Genomic DNA, 18,507 nt, shown 5'->3' with positions numbered 1-18,507 from the left:
CATTGTTGAGGGGGAAGAAAAACACACATTTTCCACATTTTAGGAGCCATTTTTTTCCTGTACTTACTCTGTCTTTGTCATGCAGCATGTCTGCATAGCGTGATCTAAAAATGAAGTTAAAATGAAAACACAGCATATTAAACAGTGCAATATAAAATTGGGAGAATAATTTTTGCTATGAGACCTAAAGAAATGAGTCCTAGTGAGTAGCTAGATCACTGAGACACTGCAATTTCAATCCTTGCTCCAAAAGATTCAGGTCAATTATTGTTCTACATGTTCTCCCATTTTGTGTACTATAAAGTATGAATGAGCAGAACACAAATTATTATGCTATAATTTGGTTTCTTCTGATAATTTCTGCATCATATTTTCTTTCAGCAAATTGGGGAAAAATAAATAGAAGACGAATAAACAAACCTATGAACCAGTTACTGTCAAGGATTATTATTATTAAATGGAAAAGTCAGATGCAGTAAGCTATTGAAAACCTCCAAAAAACTGCATGAAAAAAGATTAAATGTCTCAGAAAGGGACTACTAGCCTATAGAAATGCAGCCTACCACACTGGCTTTTGAAATTATGCACTGCTTCATTTGCTCATTTTATTAATTATATTATTATAGTTCCAGTATTTCTTCCCGTCATACCTTGCAATTTCCTGATGATAGTCATAATCCTCATCTTCCTCTAACCACTCCATTGTACCTGTGGTTGGATTGGCCCTTCCACAGAAGATCTTCATAATGGATCCCAACTTATATCTATGTATTGTGTACAGGGTTGTTGATTTGCCTTTGAGTATGATTTTTACCTGATGGTCAAAAACCTGTTAACAAAACAGAAAACTGAAGTTATAGTATGACAAACCTCTGTAGTTTTCTGCCTTGTTCCTAAGCATCTCTTCAGTAAACAAACATGCACTTTTATCTTCTCTCAAGCCAACCTTTAACATGGGAGTTTTCTCCAAATCAATCAAACATTCTATGTGTTCCCACTGCAGATATATTATTATACAACATATAATTGCGGATAAACAGGAACAGAAAAACATGGGCACAATCACTAAAAATAGAGAGGCAAAAAAAAAGTAATCTGATCTCTTACACAGCCTCCATTTCACACCGTGTGTGTCTGAATCTGTGTTTATCCAAATCACATAATCCTTAATACCAGGAAGAGGTCTTCCCCTATTTGTATGAAAGTATGAAAATATGCCTTGATGGCTAAAACACTGCCAAGATGTTGGCCCTACGAGGCTCAGGGACCGGAACCTGTTCAGCCTCCACAAGAGAAGGCTGAGGGGGGAGCTAGTGGCCATCTACAAACTAGTCAGGGGGGACCAGCAGGCACTGGGGGAGTCCCTGTTCCCTCAGGAGTGACTAGAAATAATAGTCACAAGCTGGCAGAGGGTAAATTTAGATTAGCGAAGTGGTGCTGGCTCCTACCTTGAAGGTCTTTAAGACAAGGCTAGACAAACACCTTGCTGGGGTTGTTTGACCCAGCACTCTTTCCTGCCATGGCAGGGGGGTCGGACTTGATGATCTGCTCAGGTCCCTTCCGACCCTACAAACTATGAAACTATAACTATGTGGCTCCTGAAATCTCACCTCTGATTCAATTAGTCCAGAACAGTGGTGCTCAAAATTTTTCCCCTGCCGGTCAGATGGACAGTGCTGAGTGCCACCCCAGGCCAGATCCAGCTGGTGGTCTTGATCTGGTGCCTGGAGCAGGTACGGCAAACACCACCTAGCTATGCAGAAGGGGCTGGCGACAGGTTGGCCAATGTGGCAGCTCAAGTGAAAGAAGCTTGACCCAGCCCTTAATTTCATCTTTAGATAGCACTACACAGCATGCTGCATACCAGAGAGTCTTTTTTAGAAACCCCTCATGGTTGAGGATGACAGTCGCCCATGATTGTTTATCTGCGAGTCCTATTTGGGACAGGTAGGCTCTACTGTAGCTTGTACATGGGTTTCCATGTGGGGGTGTGGTGCTGGATTCTTTATTTGGTCCACGACACTGTTTTTGCTGCTCCCACTTTTCCATTTCCTGCTGCTGTTATGCACTGCAGCAGATTCTTCTTCCATTTGGGGTGGTCCTGGGTGATAATCTTTCACTGAGTTGACATCCATGCTGCATTTTTTTAAGTTGGCCCTGAGCACTTTCTCTGATCTCCTCTTCAGCATATACCTTGGCTGAGCAAAGGAGAATAAAACTTGCTTTGAGAGCCTGGAGTTGGACACCTGGACAACATGGCCGGCCCAACAAAGCTGATGCCAGATGATCACTGCCTCAGTACACATGGTGTTTGGATTCAGAGGATCTACTGCAGGCATTGTTGATGGTACTTCTCCAACAACTTTAAATGTCTGTTGTACATTGCCCATGTCTCAGCTCCATACAGTAGGATGGGAATCACAATGGCTTGATAAACCATGAGCTTGGTTTCAAATCCTATGTCATGATCTTCGAACACCCATTTCTTCAGGTGTCTAAAGACTTCATTTGCATATTTGCATATATTCATTTGCATACTCCCCTCCCCCAGTACCGCAGTCCTTGTAAAGAGGCGCGCGGAGAGCAGAGGCAGCTTGGTATCCTGCGAGGAGGTCCGTGCCCTGCAAGACCTGTTTTCCCCTTGTAGGCTGGATTTCTTCAATGTCAGCCTTCTGTGAGAGATGGCTTCCAAGGTATGTTCTCCAGAGTCACTGTTAGGGGTGCACTGATAAAGTATTTTTTGGGTGACAGCCAATTATTAACCAACCATATCGGCTAAATTATCAATCTGATAACTGATTTTCAGGGATGCAGCCAGGTAGCAAGGAGGGCAACTCCCTGTAAGTAAGTCTGTGAAGGGGAAGGGGAAGGGGAAGGGGAGAGGCATGGGGCAGGGAAGGGGCATGGGGGAGTGCAGATCAAGGCCCTCACGGTGGCAGAGAGAGTGGAGCAGGGATTGGGGGCACTGCCCAGCCAGGGTAGTGAATGGGACCCAGGGTGGGAAGTAGGATGGAGCCACAGGCAGTTTATTCAGGGAAGCAGGGTCCCAGTGCTTACAAATGGCAGTAGAGGTGCTCGAGCTAAAGCTTGTTAAATGAGCTTTAGTTCAAGCACTGCCACTGCCATTTTTAAGTGCAGGGATGCTCTTAATTGGAGCAGTCAAGTGGGATGAGGACAGATGCAGGCTGCCTGCTGTGGGCTCAGGGCTCTCCACCCAGCTGTCTTTGCCCCAGCAGCCCTGTGCTGGCCGTGTGTCCCCTACCTGCCCAGCACTGGGAAGTACAACTTGCTGCCCCCACTGCTGCCAGGTGGTGTGGGGGACCCAGGGAAAAGGCAGCACAGCAGAGAGCCCCCAGCCTACAGCTAGCAGCCTGCATCTGCCCCATGTGTACATGCCCCCCCAAGCAGCTATACAGCCATGGGGAATCCCCCCCCCCCAGCTCCATCCCACTCCCTGCCCCAGGTCCCATTCACTGCCCTGGCTGGGCAGTGTCCCTAGACCCAGTACCTACGCCACTCCCTCCCTCAGAGTAGGCACCTCGATCTGCCTCCCCCCCACATGCCTCTTCCCCTCCACAGACTTACCTACAGGGCACCCCTTCCCCTCCAGACTTACCTGCAGGATGCTGCTCTCCAAGCTTCCCCTGCTGCATTCCTGGCCACATGCATGTGGGCAGCTGTGCACATGCACACAGCATGTGAGGGCTCTGGCCAGAAGACCCAACTAATTATATTTATCAGTGACTATTCTTGGCTACACCAACCAAAAAAGGCTGATAAATGTAAATTTCCTTTTTGTTGGTGCCAATCCAATATGCAATCAACATACTGGTGTACCTCTACTCACTGTGGACCTGGATTACCGGAGCTGGGGGCTGTTCATTAGGAGTCTGTTGGTGGAAGACCTTAACCTTCTGAATGTTAAATATCAGTCCCATTTTCTCATGTGTCCATGTAGATATCAACGGTTGCCTGAAGATCTGCATCCACGCAAGCACATGCCACAGCAGAGTGCGTACAGAAAAAGAATTTTTTGAAATGTTGAGGGAGAAGAGAAAAACACACTTTCCACATCTTTAGAGATTCTCATGAAAGTTTCAGGTACTCAGTTATCAGCATGCTCTAAGGGGGCTTGGCCCAGCTCCAACAAGCAGCGAGGGCAGGGGGCAGAGCCCTGCCCTACAGGGGAACAGGACTAGGCCTAGCTCTGACCAGCTCTGCGAGGCTTGGGAACCGGGCAGGAGGAGAACGGCTCTATTAATGACCACCGCTCTCCTACGGCCAAACTCCCAAAAGCGCGGAGGCCCAGCGGGTAAGAGGCTGAACACCCCGGTCTAGAAAAAACATCTATGTCCGGCCTCCCCGAAGGGTGAGGGTGACGAAGAAACGAACAGCGACGCTAACCGGCCGGAGCCCGCGTCAGAGCCGCACCAGCTGCTCCCGCGCGGCCCTCACCTGTCCCTCCAGCCGTTCAGCAGCAGCACACTGCCATCTTCCCAGAACACAAAGCCCGTCGAGGCGGAAGCGCCCCGCGCCGCGAGCCTCACCCTGAACCCGAGCCGGCTCTCGGCAAGAGAGGACGAAGCCGTGCGCAGCGTGACGTCACGCACCCGGCCCTGAAGCTCCGGGCCTCGGGGGCAGGGCCAAGCAAAGCAGGGGGCGGGGGCGCGGGGCCGGTTTGGTTTCCCGGCGAGCTGTGCGGCGCGGCCTCCTACTATGGAGCGCGCCGCAGTGCTGCGCGTCAAGCGGAAGCGTGGCGGGCCGGAGCCGGCCGAGGTGCTGGTGTTGTCGTCTAAGCGGCTGCGCACCGAGCAGGGCGGCGACATCGAGAGGAACCTCTTCACGCTCGTGGCCACAGTCGCCTCGCAGGTACCGGGCGCCCTGCCCTCCCCTCCCCTCCCCTCCCCCAGTACCGCAGTCCTTGTAAAGAGGCGCGCGGAGAGCAGAGGCAAGACCTCAGTTTTTCCCTTGTAGGCTGTGTCTCGGCACGGAAGGACCAGAAACAATTTGCAGGGTGAATATTCCTGTCTGCAGCTTTACCTCTGCACAATGAATCTTTTTATGAAAAGGGTCAAATTTGCCCAAGGGAGGGATCAGGTCTTGCTTGGGGTCTAGTTCAAGACTATGAAACAAATTTCCTTGGAAATGAACAGCTGACAGACTTCACCATTTTGAGTGCAAAGCACATTTCTATTTCAGTCTTGCTCCTTCGCATCATTAGCGATTCTTTGATTTGAGGTACCACGGCTCATTGATCAGTCTTGATGCTCCACCTAAGACAACCGTAAAGCAGCATGAACAACAGGGGCAGGCAAATTACATACAGCCTGTGGGCTGCATTTGGCCCACCAGGCAATTGCATCCAGCATGTGGTTGCCCACCAATTAATTTACACCCCCACCCCAAACTGTGCACCTCCTGCCCACCCTCATGCACAGGAGAGCCCTGGACACACACAGCTTGCTGCTGGGGGACCTGCTTGGCTTCTCCTGCCGCCAGCAGCTCCTCCTTATGCCTGTCCTGCAGTGCTCGCTCCAGGCAGCAGGTAGGGAAATGGTGGCGGGCAGGGGGAAGCTGCAGCAGGGTGGGAGCATGGGGCTGGGGTTGGGGCTTGTGGGAGCACAGAGCTCAGGTGGGTAGGGTGTGGGTATGTGGGGTTTGAGGGGAAGAGGGGGTGTGTGGGGGACTGCCCCATGTGTCCTTTTCTCCCCACCATGGTGCACAACCCCCATTGCCAGGAGCAGCACACAGCAGGCCCTTGGGGTGCTCATGGCCCTTGGTGCTTATGGCTCACACAGGCACAGCTGCCCAGCAGCACACGGCTCTAGCCAGTTCCAAGATCTGCAGATGGTGGCAAGGAGCAGAGCCAAGCCGGCCTGCCTGTATCGCGGCATGCTCTCCACAACTCGCATGCAGCTCCTGGGACTCGCACACCACTGAGGGGCAGCCCTGTGTGATGGAGCCAGCTGCCTTCCCTTATTCCTGCCACTGCGTGCAGCTTCCAGGACTCAGCCAGGGAGCAGAGCGCCACGCCACTTACCTGGTGGCAGGGAGCAGGGAAGGCATCCAGCTCCATTGCGTGCAGCTCCCCCCCCCAGCACAAGTTCCAGGAGCTGCATACTGAGCTGCAGGGAGCCCCAGCCAATAGATGGGGGCTGGCCTGGCTCCACTGCTTGCCACCATGTGCGACTCCTGGAACTGGCTGGAGCCATGCATTACTGGGTGGCAGTGCCTACACGGGCCATAGGCACCCTGAGGGCCTGCTGCTGCTGCCACCACCAGTGGGGACTGTACCATGAGTAGGGGGCCGTGTGTGGGGGAGGTCCCTGCACCTCCTCCCACACTCCCATCAACAAACCACACCCCCCACACTCCTGCATATATACACACACCAATACCCCCAACATACCCTACCCCTCTCTACCCCCCACCCCATACAATACAAGTTTCCTTCATTTTATGCTGTACATGTGTTCCTGGAAAATGGCACGTAACTCGAATTTGCGTTAAGGGAACCCACTTTACAATATAACAAATGGGGATACATTCCAAGACCTCGACTGTATTGATCTCCAGACCCATTTTTACCACTTTTACAAGACTATTTTGATACTCACCAACAGCAGAAAGTACACACAAGCACAGGGCGCTATAAATGATGGGGACGGCAACTACAGAAACACGTTGCAGACAACGAGCAAGGAGCACAGATCCACACAGGAGAATATATTTGGTGTGTGTCTCTCCTCTCTCCTACAGTGCACCACAGTGGGCTTTTTGCATAAGAGATACCTTGCATATAATAAATTTTTGGTATAAAAAGGGTCATTGCATAAAAGTGAATTTGCACATTCAGAACCCGCATAAAGTGAAGGAAACCTGTATACAAGAGTAAGATTTTATTTTTGAGCTATTATGCAATTATCTCTATACTATGCAAATGCATGTAAATGAGGACAAATATTCTTTTCAAATAAAATGTTATAGAAGCTTTTTGACCTTTAGTATATGATTTGGGTTTTTTTCCGCTTCCAGGATGGCAATCCCCATGCCCCCTCCAAAGGAATACTTTCAGCAGCAAGGGGAGGGACTTCTAGGGGCAAAGTCCAGGGATTAGGGGTGGGACTTCTAGTTCCAAGATAGCCCAACCTTCTGGTCGCTACCCTTGAAGCCCTTAAGCTGCCCTCCAGGAAAATAATTTGCTGGGGGTGGGGGAGAATAGTTTGAGGCCCTCGCAGTGAGGGAGGGAGTGGGGTAGGGGGTGGGTCCCCATTGGTGCACACACTCCTGGAGGAGGCATGGGGGGTACATGGCCCCCCGAATTTGTGTGCAAGGTGAGAGTGGGCTGGGCTTAGGGCAGGGGTGGAGTGGGTGATGGGCAGGTGCTACAGTGAATTTGGGAGTACTGAAGCCCATGCTGTAGCCCCCACCCCATCGTCACTGCCTCTGCCTACCCCAAGTGCAGTCCCAGCCCAGCCCCCCTGGTAGGAAGGGGCTGATGCAGCCCCCAAGCCTGCAGCAGGCAGCCCACCCTCACCCTGCACACAAATCCATGGTTATGCCCCCCCTACCTCCCCCAGGGGTGCACACAGCCACTCCCCCGCTGATAAGCCACCTGCGGCTTCATTCCACGCCCTGCTCAGCACCTACCCCTATCCCACTCCCTCACCACGGGGGCCTCAATCTGCCGTGTCCCCCAAGCCCTTTTCCCCCCACAGGCTTACTGGGCAGATGCTACTCTCCAAGGTGCCGGACTGTATATTGGCCAATATGGCTGGTCAATAATTGGCCACCAGGATCGGCCAAAAATCCTTTATCATTGCACCCCTAGTAGATGCAGCATGTTTTCAGAGACAATTTGAGTTCTGATAGTATGATTTGAATCTTCCCCTCTACCCAGGATGAACCAGTTCAGAAGTGTGTACAAGAAGCTATTACACGAGACAAAACAGCTCATGTTCTGCGGCCCTCTCTCAGAAGTGCTCAAAGAATCTTTCAGGACATGCGTTCTTCCAAGCAGGTGAATAGGAAGGAAAACCGATACCGTCTCTTAACAAGTCACCGGCCAGACTTTGAGAAAGAAACTATTGCACTTGACACAAATGATGAAGAGTTAACTAAGGGTGAGAGATCAGACTCTGAAGCAACAAAGGATGCTTCACAAAAAGAGAGCAATACTACTGATTGTGGGGGGTTCCAGTTGTTTGATATAGTACGAGAGGAAGAAGACCCCAGTATTGTTGCAGCACACACACAGGTTGGTATTGAGACTTGTTTAGCATTGAAAAACTAAACTAAAACTATTCTGTGCAGTAAAATTGCATATGTGGGCAAATTTGAAAGAGCCCGTATTTGCCACTGGCATTAAATCCAATTTGTTACTTATATAAGGCCTTTAAAAATGCATTTGTTTGCTGGAAGACTAAACATAAAGGTTAAAAAAAAATATTAAAGGGTCTTTATACCAGCTTAACTAACTAGATAACATTCTAAGCTGCTTGTAGATGTTAAAAAAAAACAAACCCCCATGCTTTACCTAACTAAAGATCAGATGCTTCAGTGGAGCTTTTTAGCACTTTTATCTAAAGCTGAGTCAATCAGCTATTAGATAAAAGTGCCAAAAAAGCCCCACTGAAGCACCCGATTATTAGACATTGCACAGCCAGGTTGAAATGATATACTGCCTCTTTTGGGCATGTGCAGGGCTCAGCATGGGAACATGCCAGGTTTAAAGTAAAGTGCTGTATGTTTGGGGGGTTTTTTACATCTACAAGCACCTCTAGTTTCATATGAAACCTTCCTGGAAGTAGTCCTTTTAGTGAGAAAGAGAAGGTACTTGGGTTTCATAGAATCGTAGAAAATTAGGGTTGGAAGGGACTTCAGGAGGTCATCTAGTTCAACCCCCTGGTCAAAGCAGGAACATTCACAGCTAGATCATCCCAGCCAGGGCTTTGTCAAGCCAGGTCTTAAAAACTTTAAAGGATGGAGAGTCCAGCACTTCTCTAGGTAACTTGTTCTAGTTCTTCTCTACCCTCCTAGTGAGAGAGTTTTTCCTAATACCCAACTTAAACCTCCCTTGCTGCAACCTGAGACAGTTGCTCCTTGTTCTGTCATCTGCCACCACTGATAATAGTGTAGCTCCATCCCCTTTAGAACCCCGGTTCAGGTAGTTAAAGGCTAGTATCAAATTCCCTTTCAGTCTTTCTGCAGACTAAATAAACCTAGTTCTCTCACCCTTTCCTCAGAAGTCATGTGGCACAGCCCCCTATTTTCATTGCTCCCTACTGGACTGTCACCAACTTATCCACATCCTTTCTATAGTGGAGGGCCCAAAACTGGACACAGTATTCCAGATGTGGCCTCACCAGTGCAGATTAGAGCAAAATAATTATTTCTCTCTATCTGCTGGCGGTGCTCCTACTAATGCGGCCCAGTATGCTGTTAGCCTTCTTGGCAACAAGGACACACTGCTGACTCATCCATCTTATTGTCCACTGTAACCCCAAAGTCCTTTTTGGCAGAGATGAGAGAGGGGGTGATTGTCCTGTGACAAGTGTGCTCCCACACATAATTGGGTATTCTTGTCTTTGATAGATTTTTATTGTGTGTTCATTCTGGTGCGCAGTTGTGGGTACACACTTCTCACAGGACAATCACTCCCTCTCCAATCTCCCAGTTCTAATCCTCAAAGGGAACTTACAAAGTACCTTTTATAGATGAGCCTATGAACTTCACTTCATACATCTACTGGATGCAAAAAATCACGGACGCATAAATCCAGTGTCTATATTGACACATTACAACCTGCCTGACCTCCGATTCACCAGGTACCTGTCAGACCTGACCTCTTGCATTCTTCTTTTCTCTCCTCTTTTCCCCTACTTTTCTTCCCTTTGTCTTCCTAATTTTCAGCTATTTCCTTTTTCACAGGCAGCCTCTTTTTTACCTTGTATTACTACTACTGGAGTATCTCCCTTTGGCCTTTTTCCCCGTTTTCTCCCCTTGCCTTCCCTGCTTTACACCTTTTGTCTTTCTAATTTCTACCTATTTACATTCTCACTGACATCCTGCCACACTTTTAGTTTCTCTTATTCCTTGGAGTCTCGGAACAGCAGAGACTCCTTATGCCTGAAGGGAGGTGATTGCGCCCAAAAGCTTGCTGAGAACTTTTTTCCAACTACTCATTTGGTTTAGTAAAAGATAGCACATCTACTCAAAAAATCTTGCCTGTCTATATCCTTAATAGCCTTTCCTTTATGAGCAGATAATCAGTTTCTGCAGAGACCAAAATAATATTGCTAGAAACAAAGGATGGTCTAAAATGGAGGGAGGAGACAGGAAAAACTGTATAGACTAATTATATCTTTATAAGGAAGTGATGCTGCAGGTTATCTTTAACCCAGACATTATTCTCATGGTCTGGGAATGTATGGCCTTACAAATCAAGTTTGTTCTTTTGTGTCCCATTTGAGTCTAATACTCTGTATTGGAACAGATTCTTTTAAAATGCTACGCAGTGTTACTGCCTTGTAGGTTGGTTGATTGTCATTTTTTAGGTATTAAGACCAAGAACTAAAACCAAGCTAGCTTTTTCTTTATTCTCTTCCTTTATTCTCCCTTTTGTTCCTATTTTTCTTTTTCCTAAATCTGTAATATTGGGAAGGAATAAGAGCATGTGCCTGGCTCCCCACCTTTGCCTCTGAATTTTTTAAAGCGGATGTAGCCAGTGGTACTGAATAGATGAAATTTTCTCAAAACTTGCCTTCAAGCAAAGGTATATTTTGTGCCAATCCAAACAGATAATGTAAGAGCAAGTCACCTAAAACAAATAACTTACACATGGCCCTGACTGAGGAAGAAATTGCCAGGTTTTTTTTTTTTTGCTTGTGTGAACGTGGAAATAGGGAAACAATAAGGGGCACACTCACTGATCCTAGCAGCCTTTTCCTGTCTCTCATACTTGATTTCATCATTTCCCATGTAAGCATGAGACTACTCTTTACCTAGTCATGTTCTTTTTTACAAAATATTTAACTACATAATGCTACTACAATAGCAGATTTCTCTCAGTATTTTGAAGCACAAGAATCCGGGAGCAAAATTTGGTATGGAAGTTATGAAGTAAACTGCTTTGTCTAAGAAGCACTAAGCAGATAGAACAGCACTTACTATAGTCCATATTTTACACCTACCACTTTTGCTGGGATAAAGCAGCTGAAGTACCAGGGAGCCATATGTGAGGGGCTGCATTTCTATCAAGTAAGAATGTGGAGACTTGTGGAAGTTCAAGGAATGGATAATATTTTACATGGCAAATTTTTATAACGGACAACTAACACTTTTTTGATGATACAAGGAAAATAAATATTGGATTTAAATGGATCTCTTATGTACAGCATAACTGAGGAAAAGCTTGGTTTAAAACTTCTAGAGCTAGAAACTTCACCTTCAACTTGAAAGCATCTCTTCAGTGTCCCAAGACCTTTAGTAATATAGCTGGTTATTTGGAGCGCAGGCAATCTACATTTTTCACTGGAAAAGGTTTTAGACCAGTATTTTGCAGGATGCCTGTTCTCTTTGCCTTTATTAAGTTATTGAGGAAAAATGTTATATTTCTATGGCACTTTGAAAGTCTGTGCATGACTTAAAATACATGTGATGGATTTTTTTGGTAACAGAAGACTGACGATCCAGAAGCGATTCTCTGCAATGCTGTAGAGATGATCCGTGAACGTTTAACTGTATCTGAGTGTGATAAAAGGGAAGAGTATGAAAAGAAGGAAGATCATTATGTTTATGATATTTACTACATGGAAACATCAACCCCTGGCTGGATTGAGAATATCTTGTCTGTGCAGCCCTATAAAGAGGAATACGAACTGGTAAGGGTCTGGAAATCAAACTAGACCTTTTTTGTAATGAAAGCAGCTAATGGAAGAGTATTAATCATGCATAATATGGCCTCTTGCTTTTATATTTGTAGCTCAGTTACTTTATTATCAAGCAAACACTTTCCTTCTACCAGCTCTGCATACTGAATGTAAGTTCCTTCCAGGTTGTCAAGACAAAGTGCATCTTACCTGACACTAACAGTCCTTTTAATTTTTTTTCATTAGTTTTACCAAGATCTGAACCATTATTTTTGTGCTAACTCATTTTGGTGCACAAGAAAGGAAAGAATTTAGGTCATTTGTACTCCACTTGTATGGTTCTTCATGGTCGACAGTTGTAAAGCAATAAACTATTTTTTCATTGGCTGTACTTGTCCAAAAAGCAGCAGAAAGATTTCAAGGATACCAAGTTAGGATTACAGAGAAGCCCTGAATTGTGGCATTCCCTAAATTTTGAGTACTTTAGAGCCTTGAATGTTCTTTTCTTTTGGTTGTTTTTTTGTGATGATTTTCTGTCATGATGTAGCTTTGTAATTAATTCAAAGCATAAGCTGTTCAAAGTATAAATTATTTTAAGTGTTCTTTCATTGCATGTCCTCTGGTCCATTGCTTCCATACACCAAAATGAGATGCAGCTTTTATCATTTATACATGAAATAGTTAATCTATGCTTTCTCCCCATCTAATATACAATAACTTAATTACAGCTGAAAGTGGGTGGAATTTTGCTGTTAATTTCAGAATGGGTAAATACCCAATTGCACTTAAGCTATCAATAGTTTATTAGTTACTGTAGTTTCATATGCCAAAATGTAAGCTGTGCCATATCAGAAAAGGCTGTAGTCTAAGTAGTGCAGCTGTAACTTTAACTACTGCATAGTGTTGTACTGTAATTGGCTTAAGTATCACTAGTGCATCTTTTTTCTTCCTCATTCACCACTATGTACATGGACATAGGAATTGCTTAGTGCTTTTTGTGACATCTGTTTACACTTTGTCCATTTTGACAAATACAGGTAGCAGATCATATTTCAGAAGAAATATATGATGATGAAGATGATGAGAATGATGAGAATAATTGGCGTAATGATTATCCTGATGAAGATGAGTTCCTTCCTGAAGAAAATGAGAACAGTGACAGAGAAAAAGGTATCATAGTCCTAATTATGGTTTTGTTTTCATGCTTCCGAGTTGGTTCCTTCCAGTGTAAGTGCATCTGTACAACAATTGATAGTTCAACAAAAAGGACAGTGGCTTACATTTTCTAAAGCTAGTCCTTTATACTGGCTACAAAAAAAAAAGATTGTAACTAATGGCAGACAATTTGAGGTGATTAATATTGAATGATTTCTCTCAAGGGGAGGGAGAATATTCCTCTTTCAAAACTGCCTTAGAAGTACACAACCTAATGATTATATTCCATTACAGGCAGCAGGCAATAGGAATAAGCTTCCTTATTTTCATGCATCCTACATTCATAAACAAGTATTAACTGAGATCATAGTAACTACTTTAAAGAGTTCAGTAAGCCTTAAAATCCAAAATTCCTGAAAGCCTTTGTAGGGTTATGTAAGCTCCTGACAGCTAAGACCATGAAGCTTTCTTCAGGATTGCTGCAGACGTTTTCTTTGTGTTTCTTATATATAACAGGAAGGATGCTTGTGATTTTATACCATTACTCTATCATCCTTGCAGCAGCTTTTTCTAGTGGTCTCTGATTTCCTATGTCTTGAATGTCCCTTCTGACCCTACCAACTATGAATGAATTAACTCTGTTATTCTGACTAAACTACTTTGGCTAGAAAATATCAAACTACTGCACCTACAGAGAATTTTATTGGAAGCTTGCCTTGCTTAGAGATGGAATTCCTATTCTGCTCTGACCATATTAAGTTCCTGAGTCTAATCACAGACTTTGAGGAAAACAATATTACTACTCCAGGAAATTATATTGCAACTGAAAACTGTTTTTTAAGAGCAATACTTTTCCATAGCTTTTACTTTAACACAAAATAAGGAACTTAGTACTAGTTTATTTTGAGTAGTTGATCTATAATTTCAGACTTGTAGTTCTAAAAATTTTCTTCTCTCTAGGGTCTGAGGATGGGAGTTTCAGTGATGAAGATGGTGGGGGTTACAAGAGGAGAGCCTGGGATGCATACCACAGTGATATTCTACAAGAGTTTGCATGTGATGAGGTCCGAGACTTGGATTCTGATTAAATTATATTCAGAATACTAACCTACTGTATACATAGCATTATACTCTTGTTCTCCTTGGTAAGATTTATGGGGAACAAAAATAAGTGCTGCTTTTCAAGGCTATTTATAGAAATGAGATTAAAGTTAAAGAATGGGAAAGCATTTCTCTCTTGCAAAACAAGTAGTTTCCTAATGTTCCATAAGTGCTACTTGTGAGGTGGGGAAACGTTAAATTAAACTATAATCTATCTGTCTGATCTCGAGACATGGTAATATACCAGATAGTGAGCAACAGTATTAAGGTAAACTGTTGACAAAGGCAAATTACTTGCTAAAAATTATTGGCTGCTTCTTTTAGAAAGCAAGTATGTGTACAACACAGCACTGATTTCATCAAATAAGACATTCACTTCTTGAATGAGGAAGTTATGTTCTAGTTTGAGTATTATGAGAGACTGAAAGGAGCAGAGAGAAAACCATGGCTTCAGGTAAAATTTTGATTGGTAAACCTCAGTTACTATTGCATTTTGTTTTAACAAACAAGAGAGGCAGTGTAGTCTCTACATAAAAATGGAGAGATCAGATATAATAAGTAAACATGTTCTATGGATTATTGTCTGGACACTTTTTTGCCTTTAATATTAGTTACTAGAATGGAGTAAAGTATTTATGCACTTTTGTATGTAAATAAAGAATTGTTTTGTCGAACTGATTGTAACAGTGTCTTTAAAAACAAACCAGAAACAAACTTTGACCTACCACAGCTGGTCTTTAACTCAAGACAGAGGCTTCCACTGCAACATTTTAAATCTTACTAAATAGTCAGTAGGAACTTTGGCCCCAGTTCATCCCAGAAATGTAAAGTCAAGAGTACAGCTATCATATAGTTATACTTGTAGTAGTGGAACAAGTGGTACTACTATTAAAGAGTTGGTCCAGCATATATTTTGCTTGCTTGTAAAGTAATACAATAATCTCTAATTTGGTTAGTGACATTTAGTTTTAAATTGAGGAGATAAGATGGTCATAATTTTCTAGTCCATGGAAAAAAAGTCTGAAGCGATCCGTTAACCTTTATTGTGCATTGTGGAGCATTACCTGATTTTTGACTACTTAATACGAGAAGAGGGAAATCAGTGATCCTCTATATAAATAAAAATAAACAGGACTCTTGAGACTTTACAAGTGTTTTTAAGCTACTGACTTGTTGCTTTTCTGCTTCCTTTTTCATAAGCACCATCTGGTTCTGATGTGGAAGGAAAGGGCCCTTCCATGAGCAGAAGTTCAAGAGCCTATGGAAGCAAACTGTCAGATACAACTTTACTAATGAAAATGACTGTATTTAGATTACACCATGGACAATTAGGATCACACATTACTTGTCACTGAAATGTACCTCAACATAATAAGTGGAAAAAACTGGTTTCAGCACAGATTTTGAACTCTGAACTTACAAAATATGCCCAAGTTTCTTGGAAAATCCAAGAAGCCTGCTGAGACTTATAATGCTGTTAAAGTTAAAGCTTCAAAAATACTGAAGTATTCCTACTTACAGAATAGAGTGCAGTCTACTACCACAGCAAGATTTAAGTAGTTAAATGCCACTTTTAATTAAATAATTAGGTGAGATTTAAAAAAAAATTGTGATACTTAAACAAAATACCTACATTGAAGTGTCCTTAAATTTACTTAAAACAGTAATTAAATTCAGTGGTTGGTAAATGCTGCAGAATGCTACCAGTTCACAACAAAAACTAGCACTAAATTTAATTTGTACCACAACTTCAACTTTGCCTTACAGCTAAAATAAGGTTGACTAGAAACTCAATGCCCAGGAGCCCAACAGTTATAACAAGTGTTAAAACAGTTTATAGTATTAGCAATTTCTTAACCTCCCAGTGAAAATCTTCAGTTCAATGGGGTGCAGGTTTGATGGGGCTTGCTTCATACCAGAAGAAGCAGACTTAGAAAAATAAGTTACTGAGACCTAGAAGTGATACACACTGTAGACTTCCAATTCACAGTTTGATTCAATTTTAAACAAACATTTAGACCAATGTTTTGAAAATGAGAGAAACAATCCATAGTGCTTGCCCCTTTTGATTACTGTACTTTATTTTAAGATGGCTACAATTTTAACAAATTGTACCTCTTTCCTCTCTTTATTGTAGTGATGATGCATGCTAAAATTGTAGCTACCCTGAGTACAGATCCACGAGTGATAAAAGTGCTTATGCTGAAAGCCAACGAGTCTCTTTTCAAATTCTCAAACGCTAAGGATTCACTTTTTTGATATATTGTTCCCTATCAGTCACTTCTACCACTTCAGTTTTCAAGCTGACGTAATAGCTGTGGCAATACTCAATTCTGCAAGAAGGCCTTATACAATATTGCATTTCTTCCCATGAACAGTATTAGAAGCTATATTCTGGGCTTGGTAACACTGTGTGTTACACTTATGAACCACTCAAACTTCAACATTTGAGTTTACATGTTAAACCAGTTTGCCTAATTGGTGCCTCTTTAACACGTGAAATAACCATTTCAGAAAAAAAGGTTTGTAAAGTTCATAAAAGATACTGAATGACCTAAGTTTTGAATACTAAAATCTTTCCACCCAAGTTACCATATTGGTGAAATGATTTTCCAGGAAAAAGTTCAGCTTAATCTGTGTTTGTCTGTATTCTCTATTGTAACTGCCAATGAGTTTTGCCATGGCTGATTTTCTGTCAAGATAAGGAAACATAGATAAGCAAGTCATTTGACATAGGCCATGAAACATCCTTCAGATAGGAATGGCTTTTGGTCACTTAGGACATGAAGTGGTTTTGAATTCAACTGAGAGTTATTATTCTGCTGTCCTCCAAAGTCTGTTTAATTTGATGACTCGGCTCTACCATCCAAAGATTTATTGTTGCTCTTCTTACCACCTCAATCCCACTTCTCTGAGATTTCATCAAACTACAATAAATAGCTGTCAAATATTGTTCCTGCGGGAAATAAGTGGATAAAAATCTGTCCTGAATGTTTAGTTAAGGGGAAGACCATAGCAAATCATGGTCTGCATAGAAATCCCTCTTCAGGTATCACTGATATCTGCTTCTGGTTCTGATCCTTCAATTGTCCCATTTCCCCCATTGAGCTTTTTCTGTTTCCTTAGTTGCATGTTTTTTTGCTTTTTACATTTTTGGAATTGCTTCATATCTAGTAAGACTTGGTCTCCTGTTTCTTTTCTTCACTCATGTCCATTTCTGTCAAAACACAGTAACAAAGCAGCTGGGTAGCTCGAGTAATAGCACCTGCACAGGAAATTGAATAAAAATAAAAATAAATAAAAATCAGATGAGTATCTGAGCACTACCATAAGAATAGCTGCTTACCTAAAACTTAACTTCATAGACAATTGTTCTATGTATAAGATGATCATTGAAAAATCTTGAAATAGTCATTTCTTTTCTTAGAAAGAGACACATGAAGCACACTAAGTTTCCACTAAAAATTTACACTAAAATGTTTGGTTTAGCATCTTTAAAAGCCATCAACAAGAACACTGTGTTGTCCTAATGATGTTTTAAGGTTTTTGCCAAGCATCCTGTCAGATACCAAAATTTGTATGTCCCATTGTTGCAAATGCCTAAAGTAAAATGATAACATTTAAAAAGCAAGGAAAGGGGCATGAGGGGAAAGTTTTGTATAAACTTTAAGATGTTATGATTTAATTGTTAACTCATAGAACTACTGCTGATGTACTGTCCCCATTCATAAATTAAGATTAAATTCATGCCTAATCCCTATACAAGTAAACATTGTGCTTATATGCACAATAGACTATTTTACTGCATGTTAAAAAGTGTCACAAAAACCCCCCTGACATGATAATGCATAGTAAGTAAAATAGTCTGATGTGTTTTAAGCGTCACTAAAAAAGCATGCAAAACGCACTGCTGTGCATTAGCACAGCCCAATGCACATTCATTTAGTGCCTCATGTTGGAGGTCCTAAATTTAATATGTAGTTAAAAAGGTGCATTAATGCACACGTAGATGTACCCATTAAGCAGTAGGACTGATAGAAGAGGGGAATTTATTTTGAATTGCAAAAATTCAGCAAAAGTACACAGTAGGCAAAATTCTAAGGAAATTAGTTTTCAGCTGTGAATGGCATAAATATTAGTTCTGATCAGCTCTGGGAGTTTGTAAAGTCAAAGCAAAGCAAGACCAAGCATATGACAGTCAAGCCATTTTAAAATCATAACTAGATTTCCCAAATAAGAATGTTAATGTTTGATGAAATGTATCAAATGGCAAACAAACAATGTGTCCATTTTCTTTTGTCCAATAATTGAGATACTCTTAATAAATAATATTTTATTTAATTTTATTGCAACGGTCTTAATTTATTCTAACCATCTACCA

General features: G+C 42.8%; 3 protein-coding genes across 13 annotated transcripts in view; 1 reads left to right on the top strand and 2 right to left on the bottom strand.

Annotated features, from left to right (window-relative positions):
• The window catches only part of PRMT7 (protein arginine methyltransferase 7), a 44,850-nt gene extending 40,263 nt beyond the window's left edge, over positions 1-4,587 (bottom strand). For 2 of the 8 annotated variants that reach the window (XR_016444177.1, XM_090062786.1), the window contains exons 1-3: positions 1,611-3,372; positions 651-829; positions 68-104 (exon numbers count right to left, since the gene is read on the bottom strand). Coding sequence is in view for 7 of the 8 variants with exons in the window: in XM_090062786.1 (XP_089918912.1) it covers positions 68-104; positions 651-829; positions 1,611-1,832 (438 nt within the window). In the remaining variant the exon portion in view is untranslated. Of the gene's footprint in view, positions 1-67; positions 105-650; positions 830-1,610; positions 3,373-3,837; positions 3,981-4,455 lie in introns of those variants that run through there. The other 6 variants (XM_090062784.1, XM_090062785.1, XM_090062783.1 and 3 more) reach the window with 6 other exon arrangements.
• Positions 4,588-4,593: 6 nt separating this feature from the next.
• On the top strand, positions 4,594-18,467 carry SLC7A6OS (solute carrier family 7 member 6 opposite strand). Of its 3 annotated transcripts, XM_090062789.1 has the most exons (6): positions 4,594-4,869; positions 7,901-8,257; positions 11,679-11,882; positions 12,908-13,040; positions 13,986-14,089; positions 15,327-18,467. In XM_090062789.1, exons 1-6 carry the CDS (start codon positions 4,717-4,719, stop codon positions 15,366-15,368), a joined length of 993 nt encoding a protein of 330 aa, XP_089918915.1. In that variant the 5' UTR covers positions 4,594-4,716; the 3' UTR covers positions 15,369-18,467. The 3 variants fall into 3 exon arrangements, with proteins under 3 accessions (XP_089918915.1, XP_089918917.1, XP_089918916.1); XM_090062791.1 differs by lacking the exon at positions 11,679-11,882; XM_090062790.1 differs by lacking the exon at positions 15,327-18,467 and having other exon boundaries at positions 13,986-14,800.
• The window catches only part of SLC7A6 (solute carrier family 7 member 6), a 50,831-nt gene continuing 48,513 nt past the window's right edge, over positions 16,190-18,507 (bottom strand). For both annotated transcript variants that reach the window (XM_090062787.1, XM_090062788.1), the window contains one exon: positions 16,190-17,391. In XM_090062787.1, coding sequence (XP_089918913.1) covers positions 17,297-17,391 — 95 coding nt within the window. In that variant the 3' untranslated portion in view covers positions 16,190-17,296. The remainder of the gene's footprint in view (positions 17,392-18,507) is intronic.

Source organism: Crocodylus siamensis, chromosome 9 (assembly GCF_052110815.1).
Source record: "Crocodylus siamensis isolate JL-2025a chromosome 9, ASM5211081v1, whole genome shotgun sequence".
Classification (NCBI taxonomy): domain Eukaryota; kingdom Metazoa; phylum Chordata; order Crocodylia; family Crocodylidae; genus Crocodylus; species Crocodylus siamensis.
Note: the sequence above shows the minus strand (reverse complement) of the source record. Positions and strands in the feature narration are given on the sequence as shown.

What these genes read in the sequence shown, in the direction of transcription:
- SLC7A6OS (XM_090062789.1), top strand. Translation starts at nt 4,717, where the DNA reads ATGGAGCGCGCCGCAGTGCTGCGCGTCAAGCGGAAGCGTGGCGGGCCG. An exon ending in TGGCCACAGTCGCCTCGCAG is followed by an intron (nt 4,870 to 7,900) that starts GTACCGGGCGCC and finishes CCCTCTACCCAG; the next exon opens with GATGAACCAGTTCAGAAGTG. An exon ending in ATAAAGAGGAATACGAACTG is followed by an intron (nt 11,883 to 12,907) that starts GTAAGGGTCTGG and finishes TGACAAATACAG; the next exon opens with GTAGCAGATCATATTTCAGA.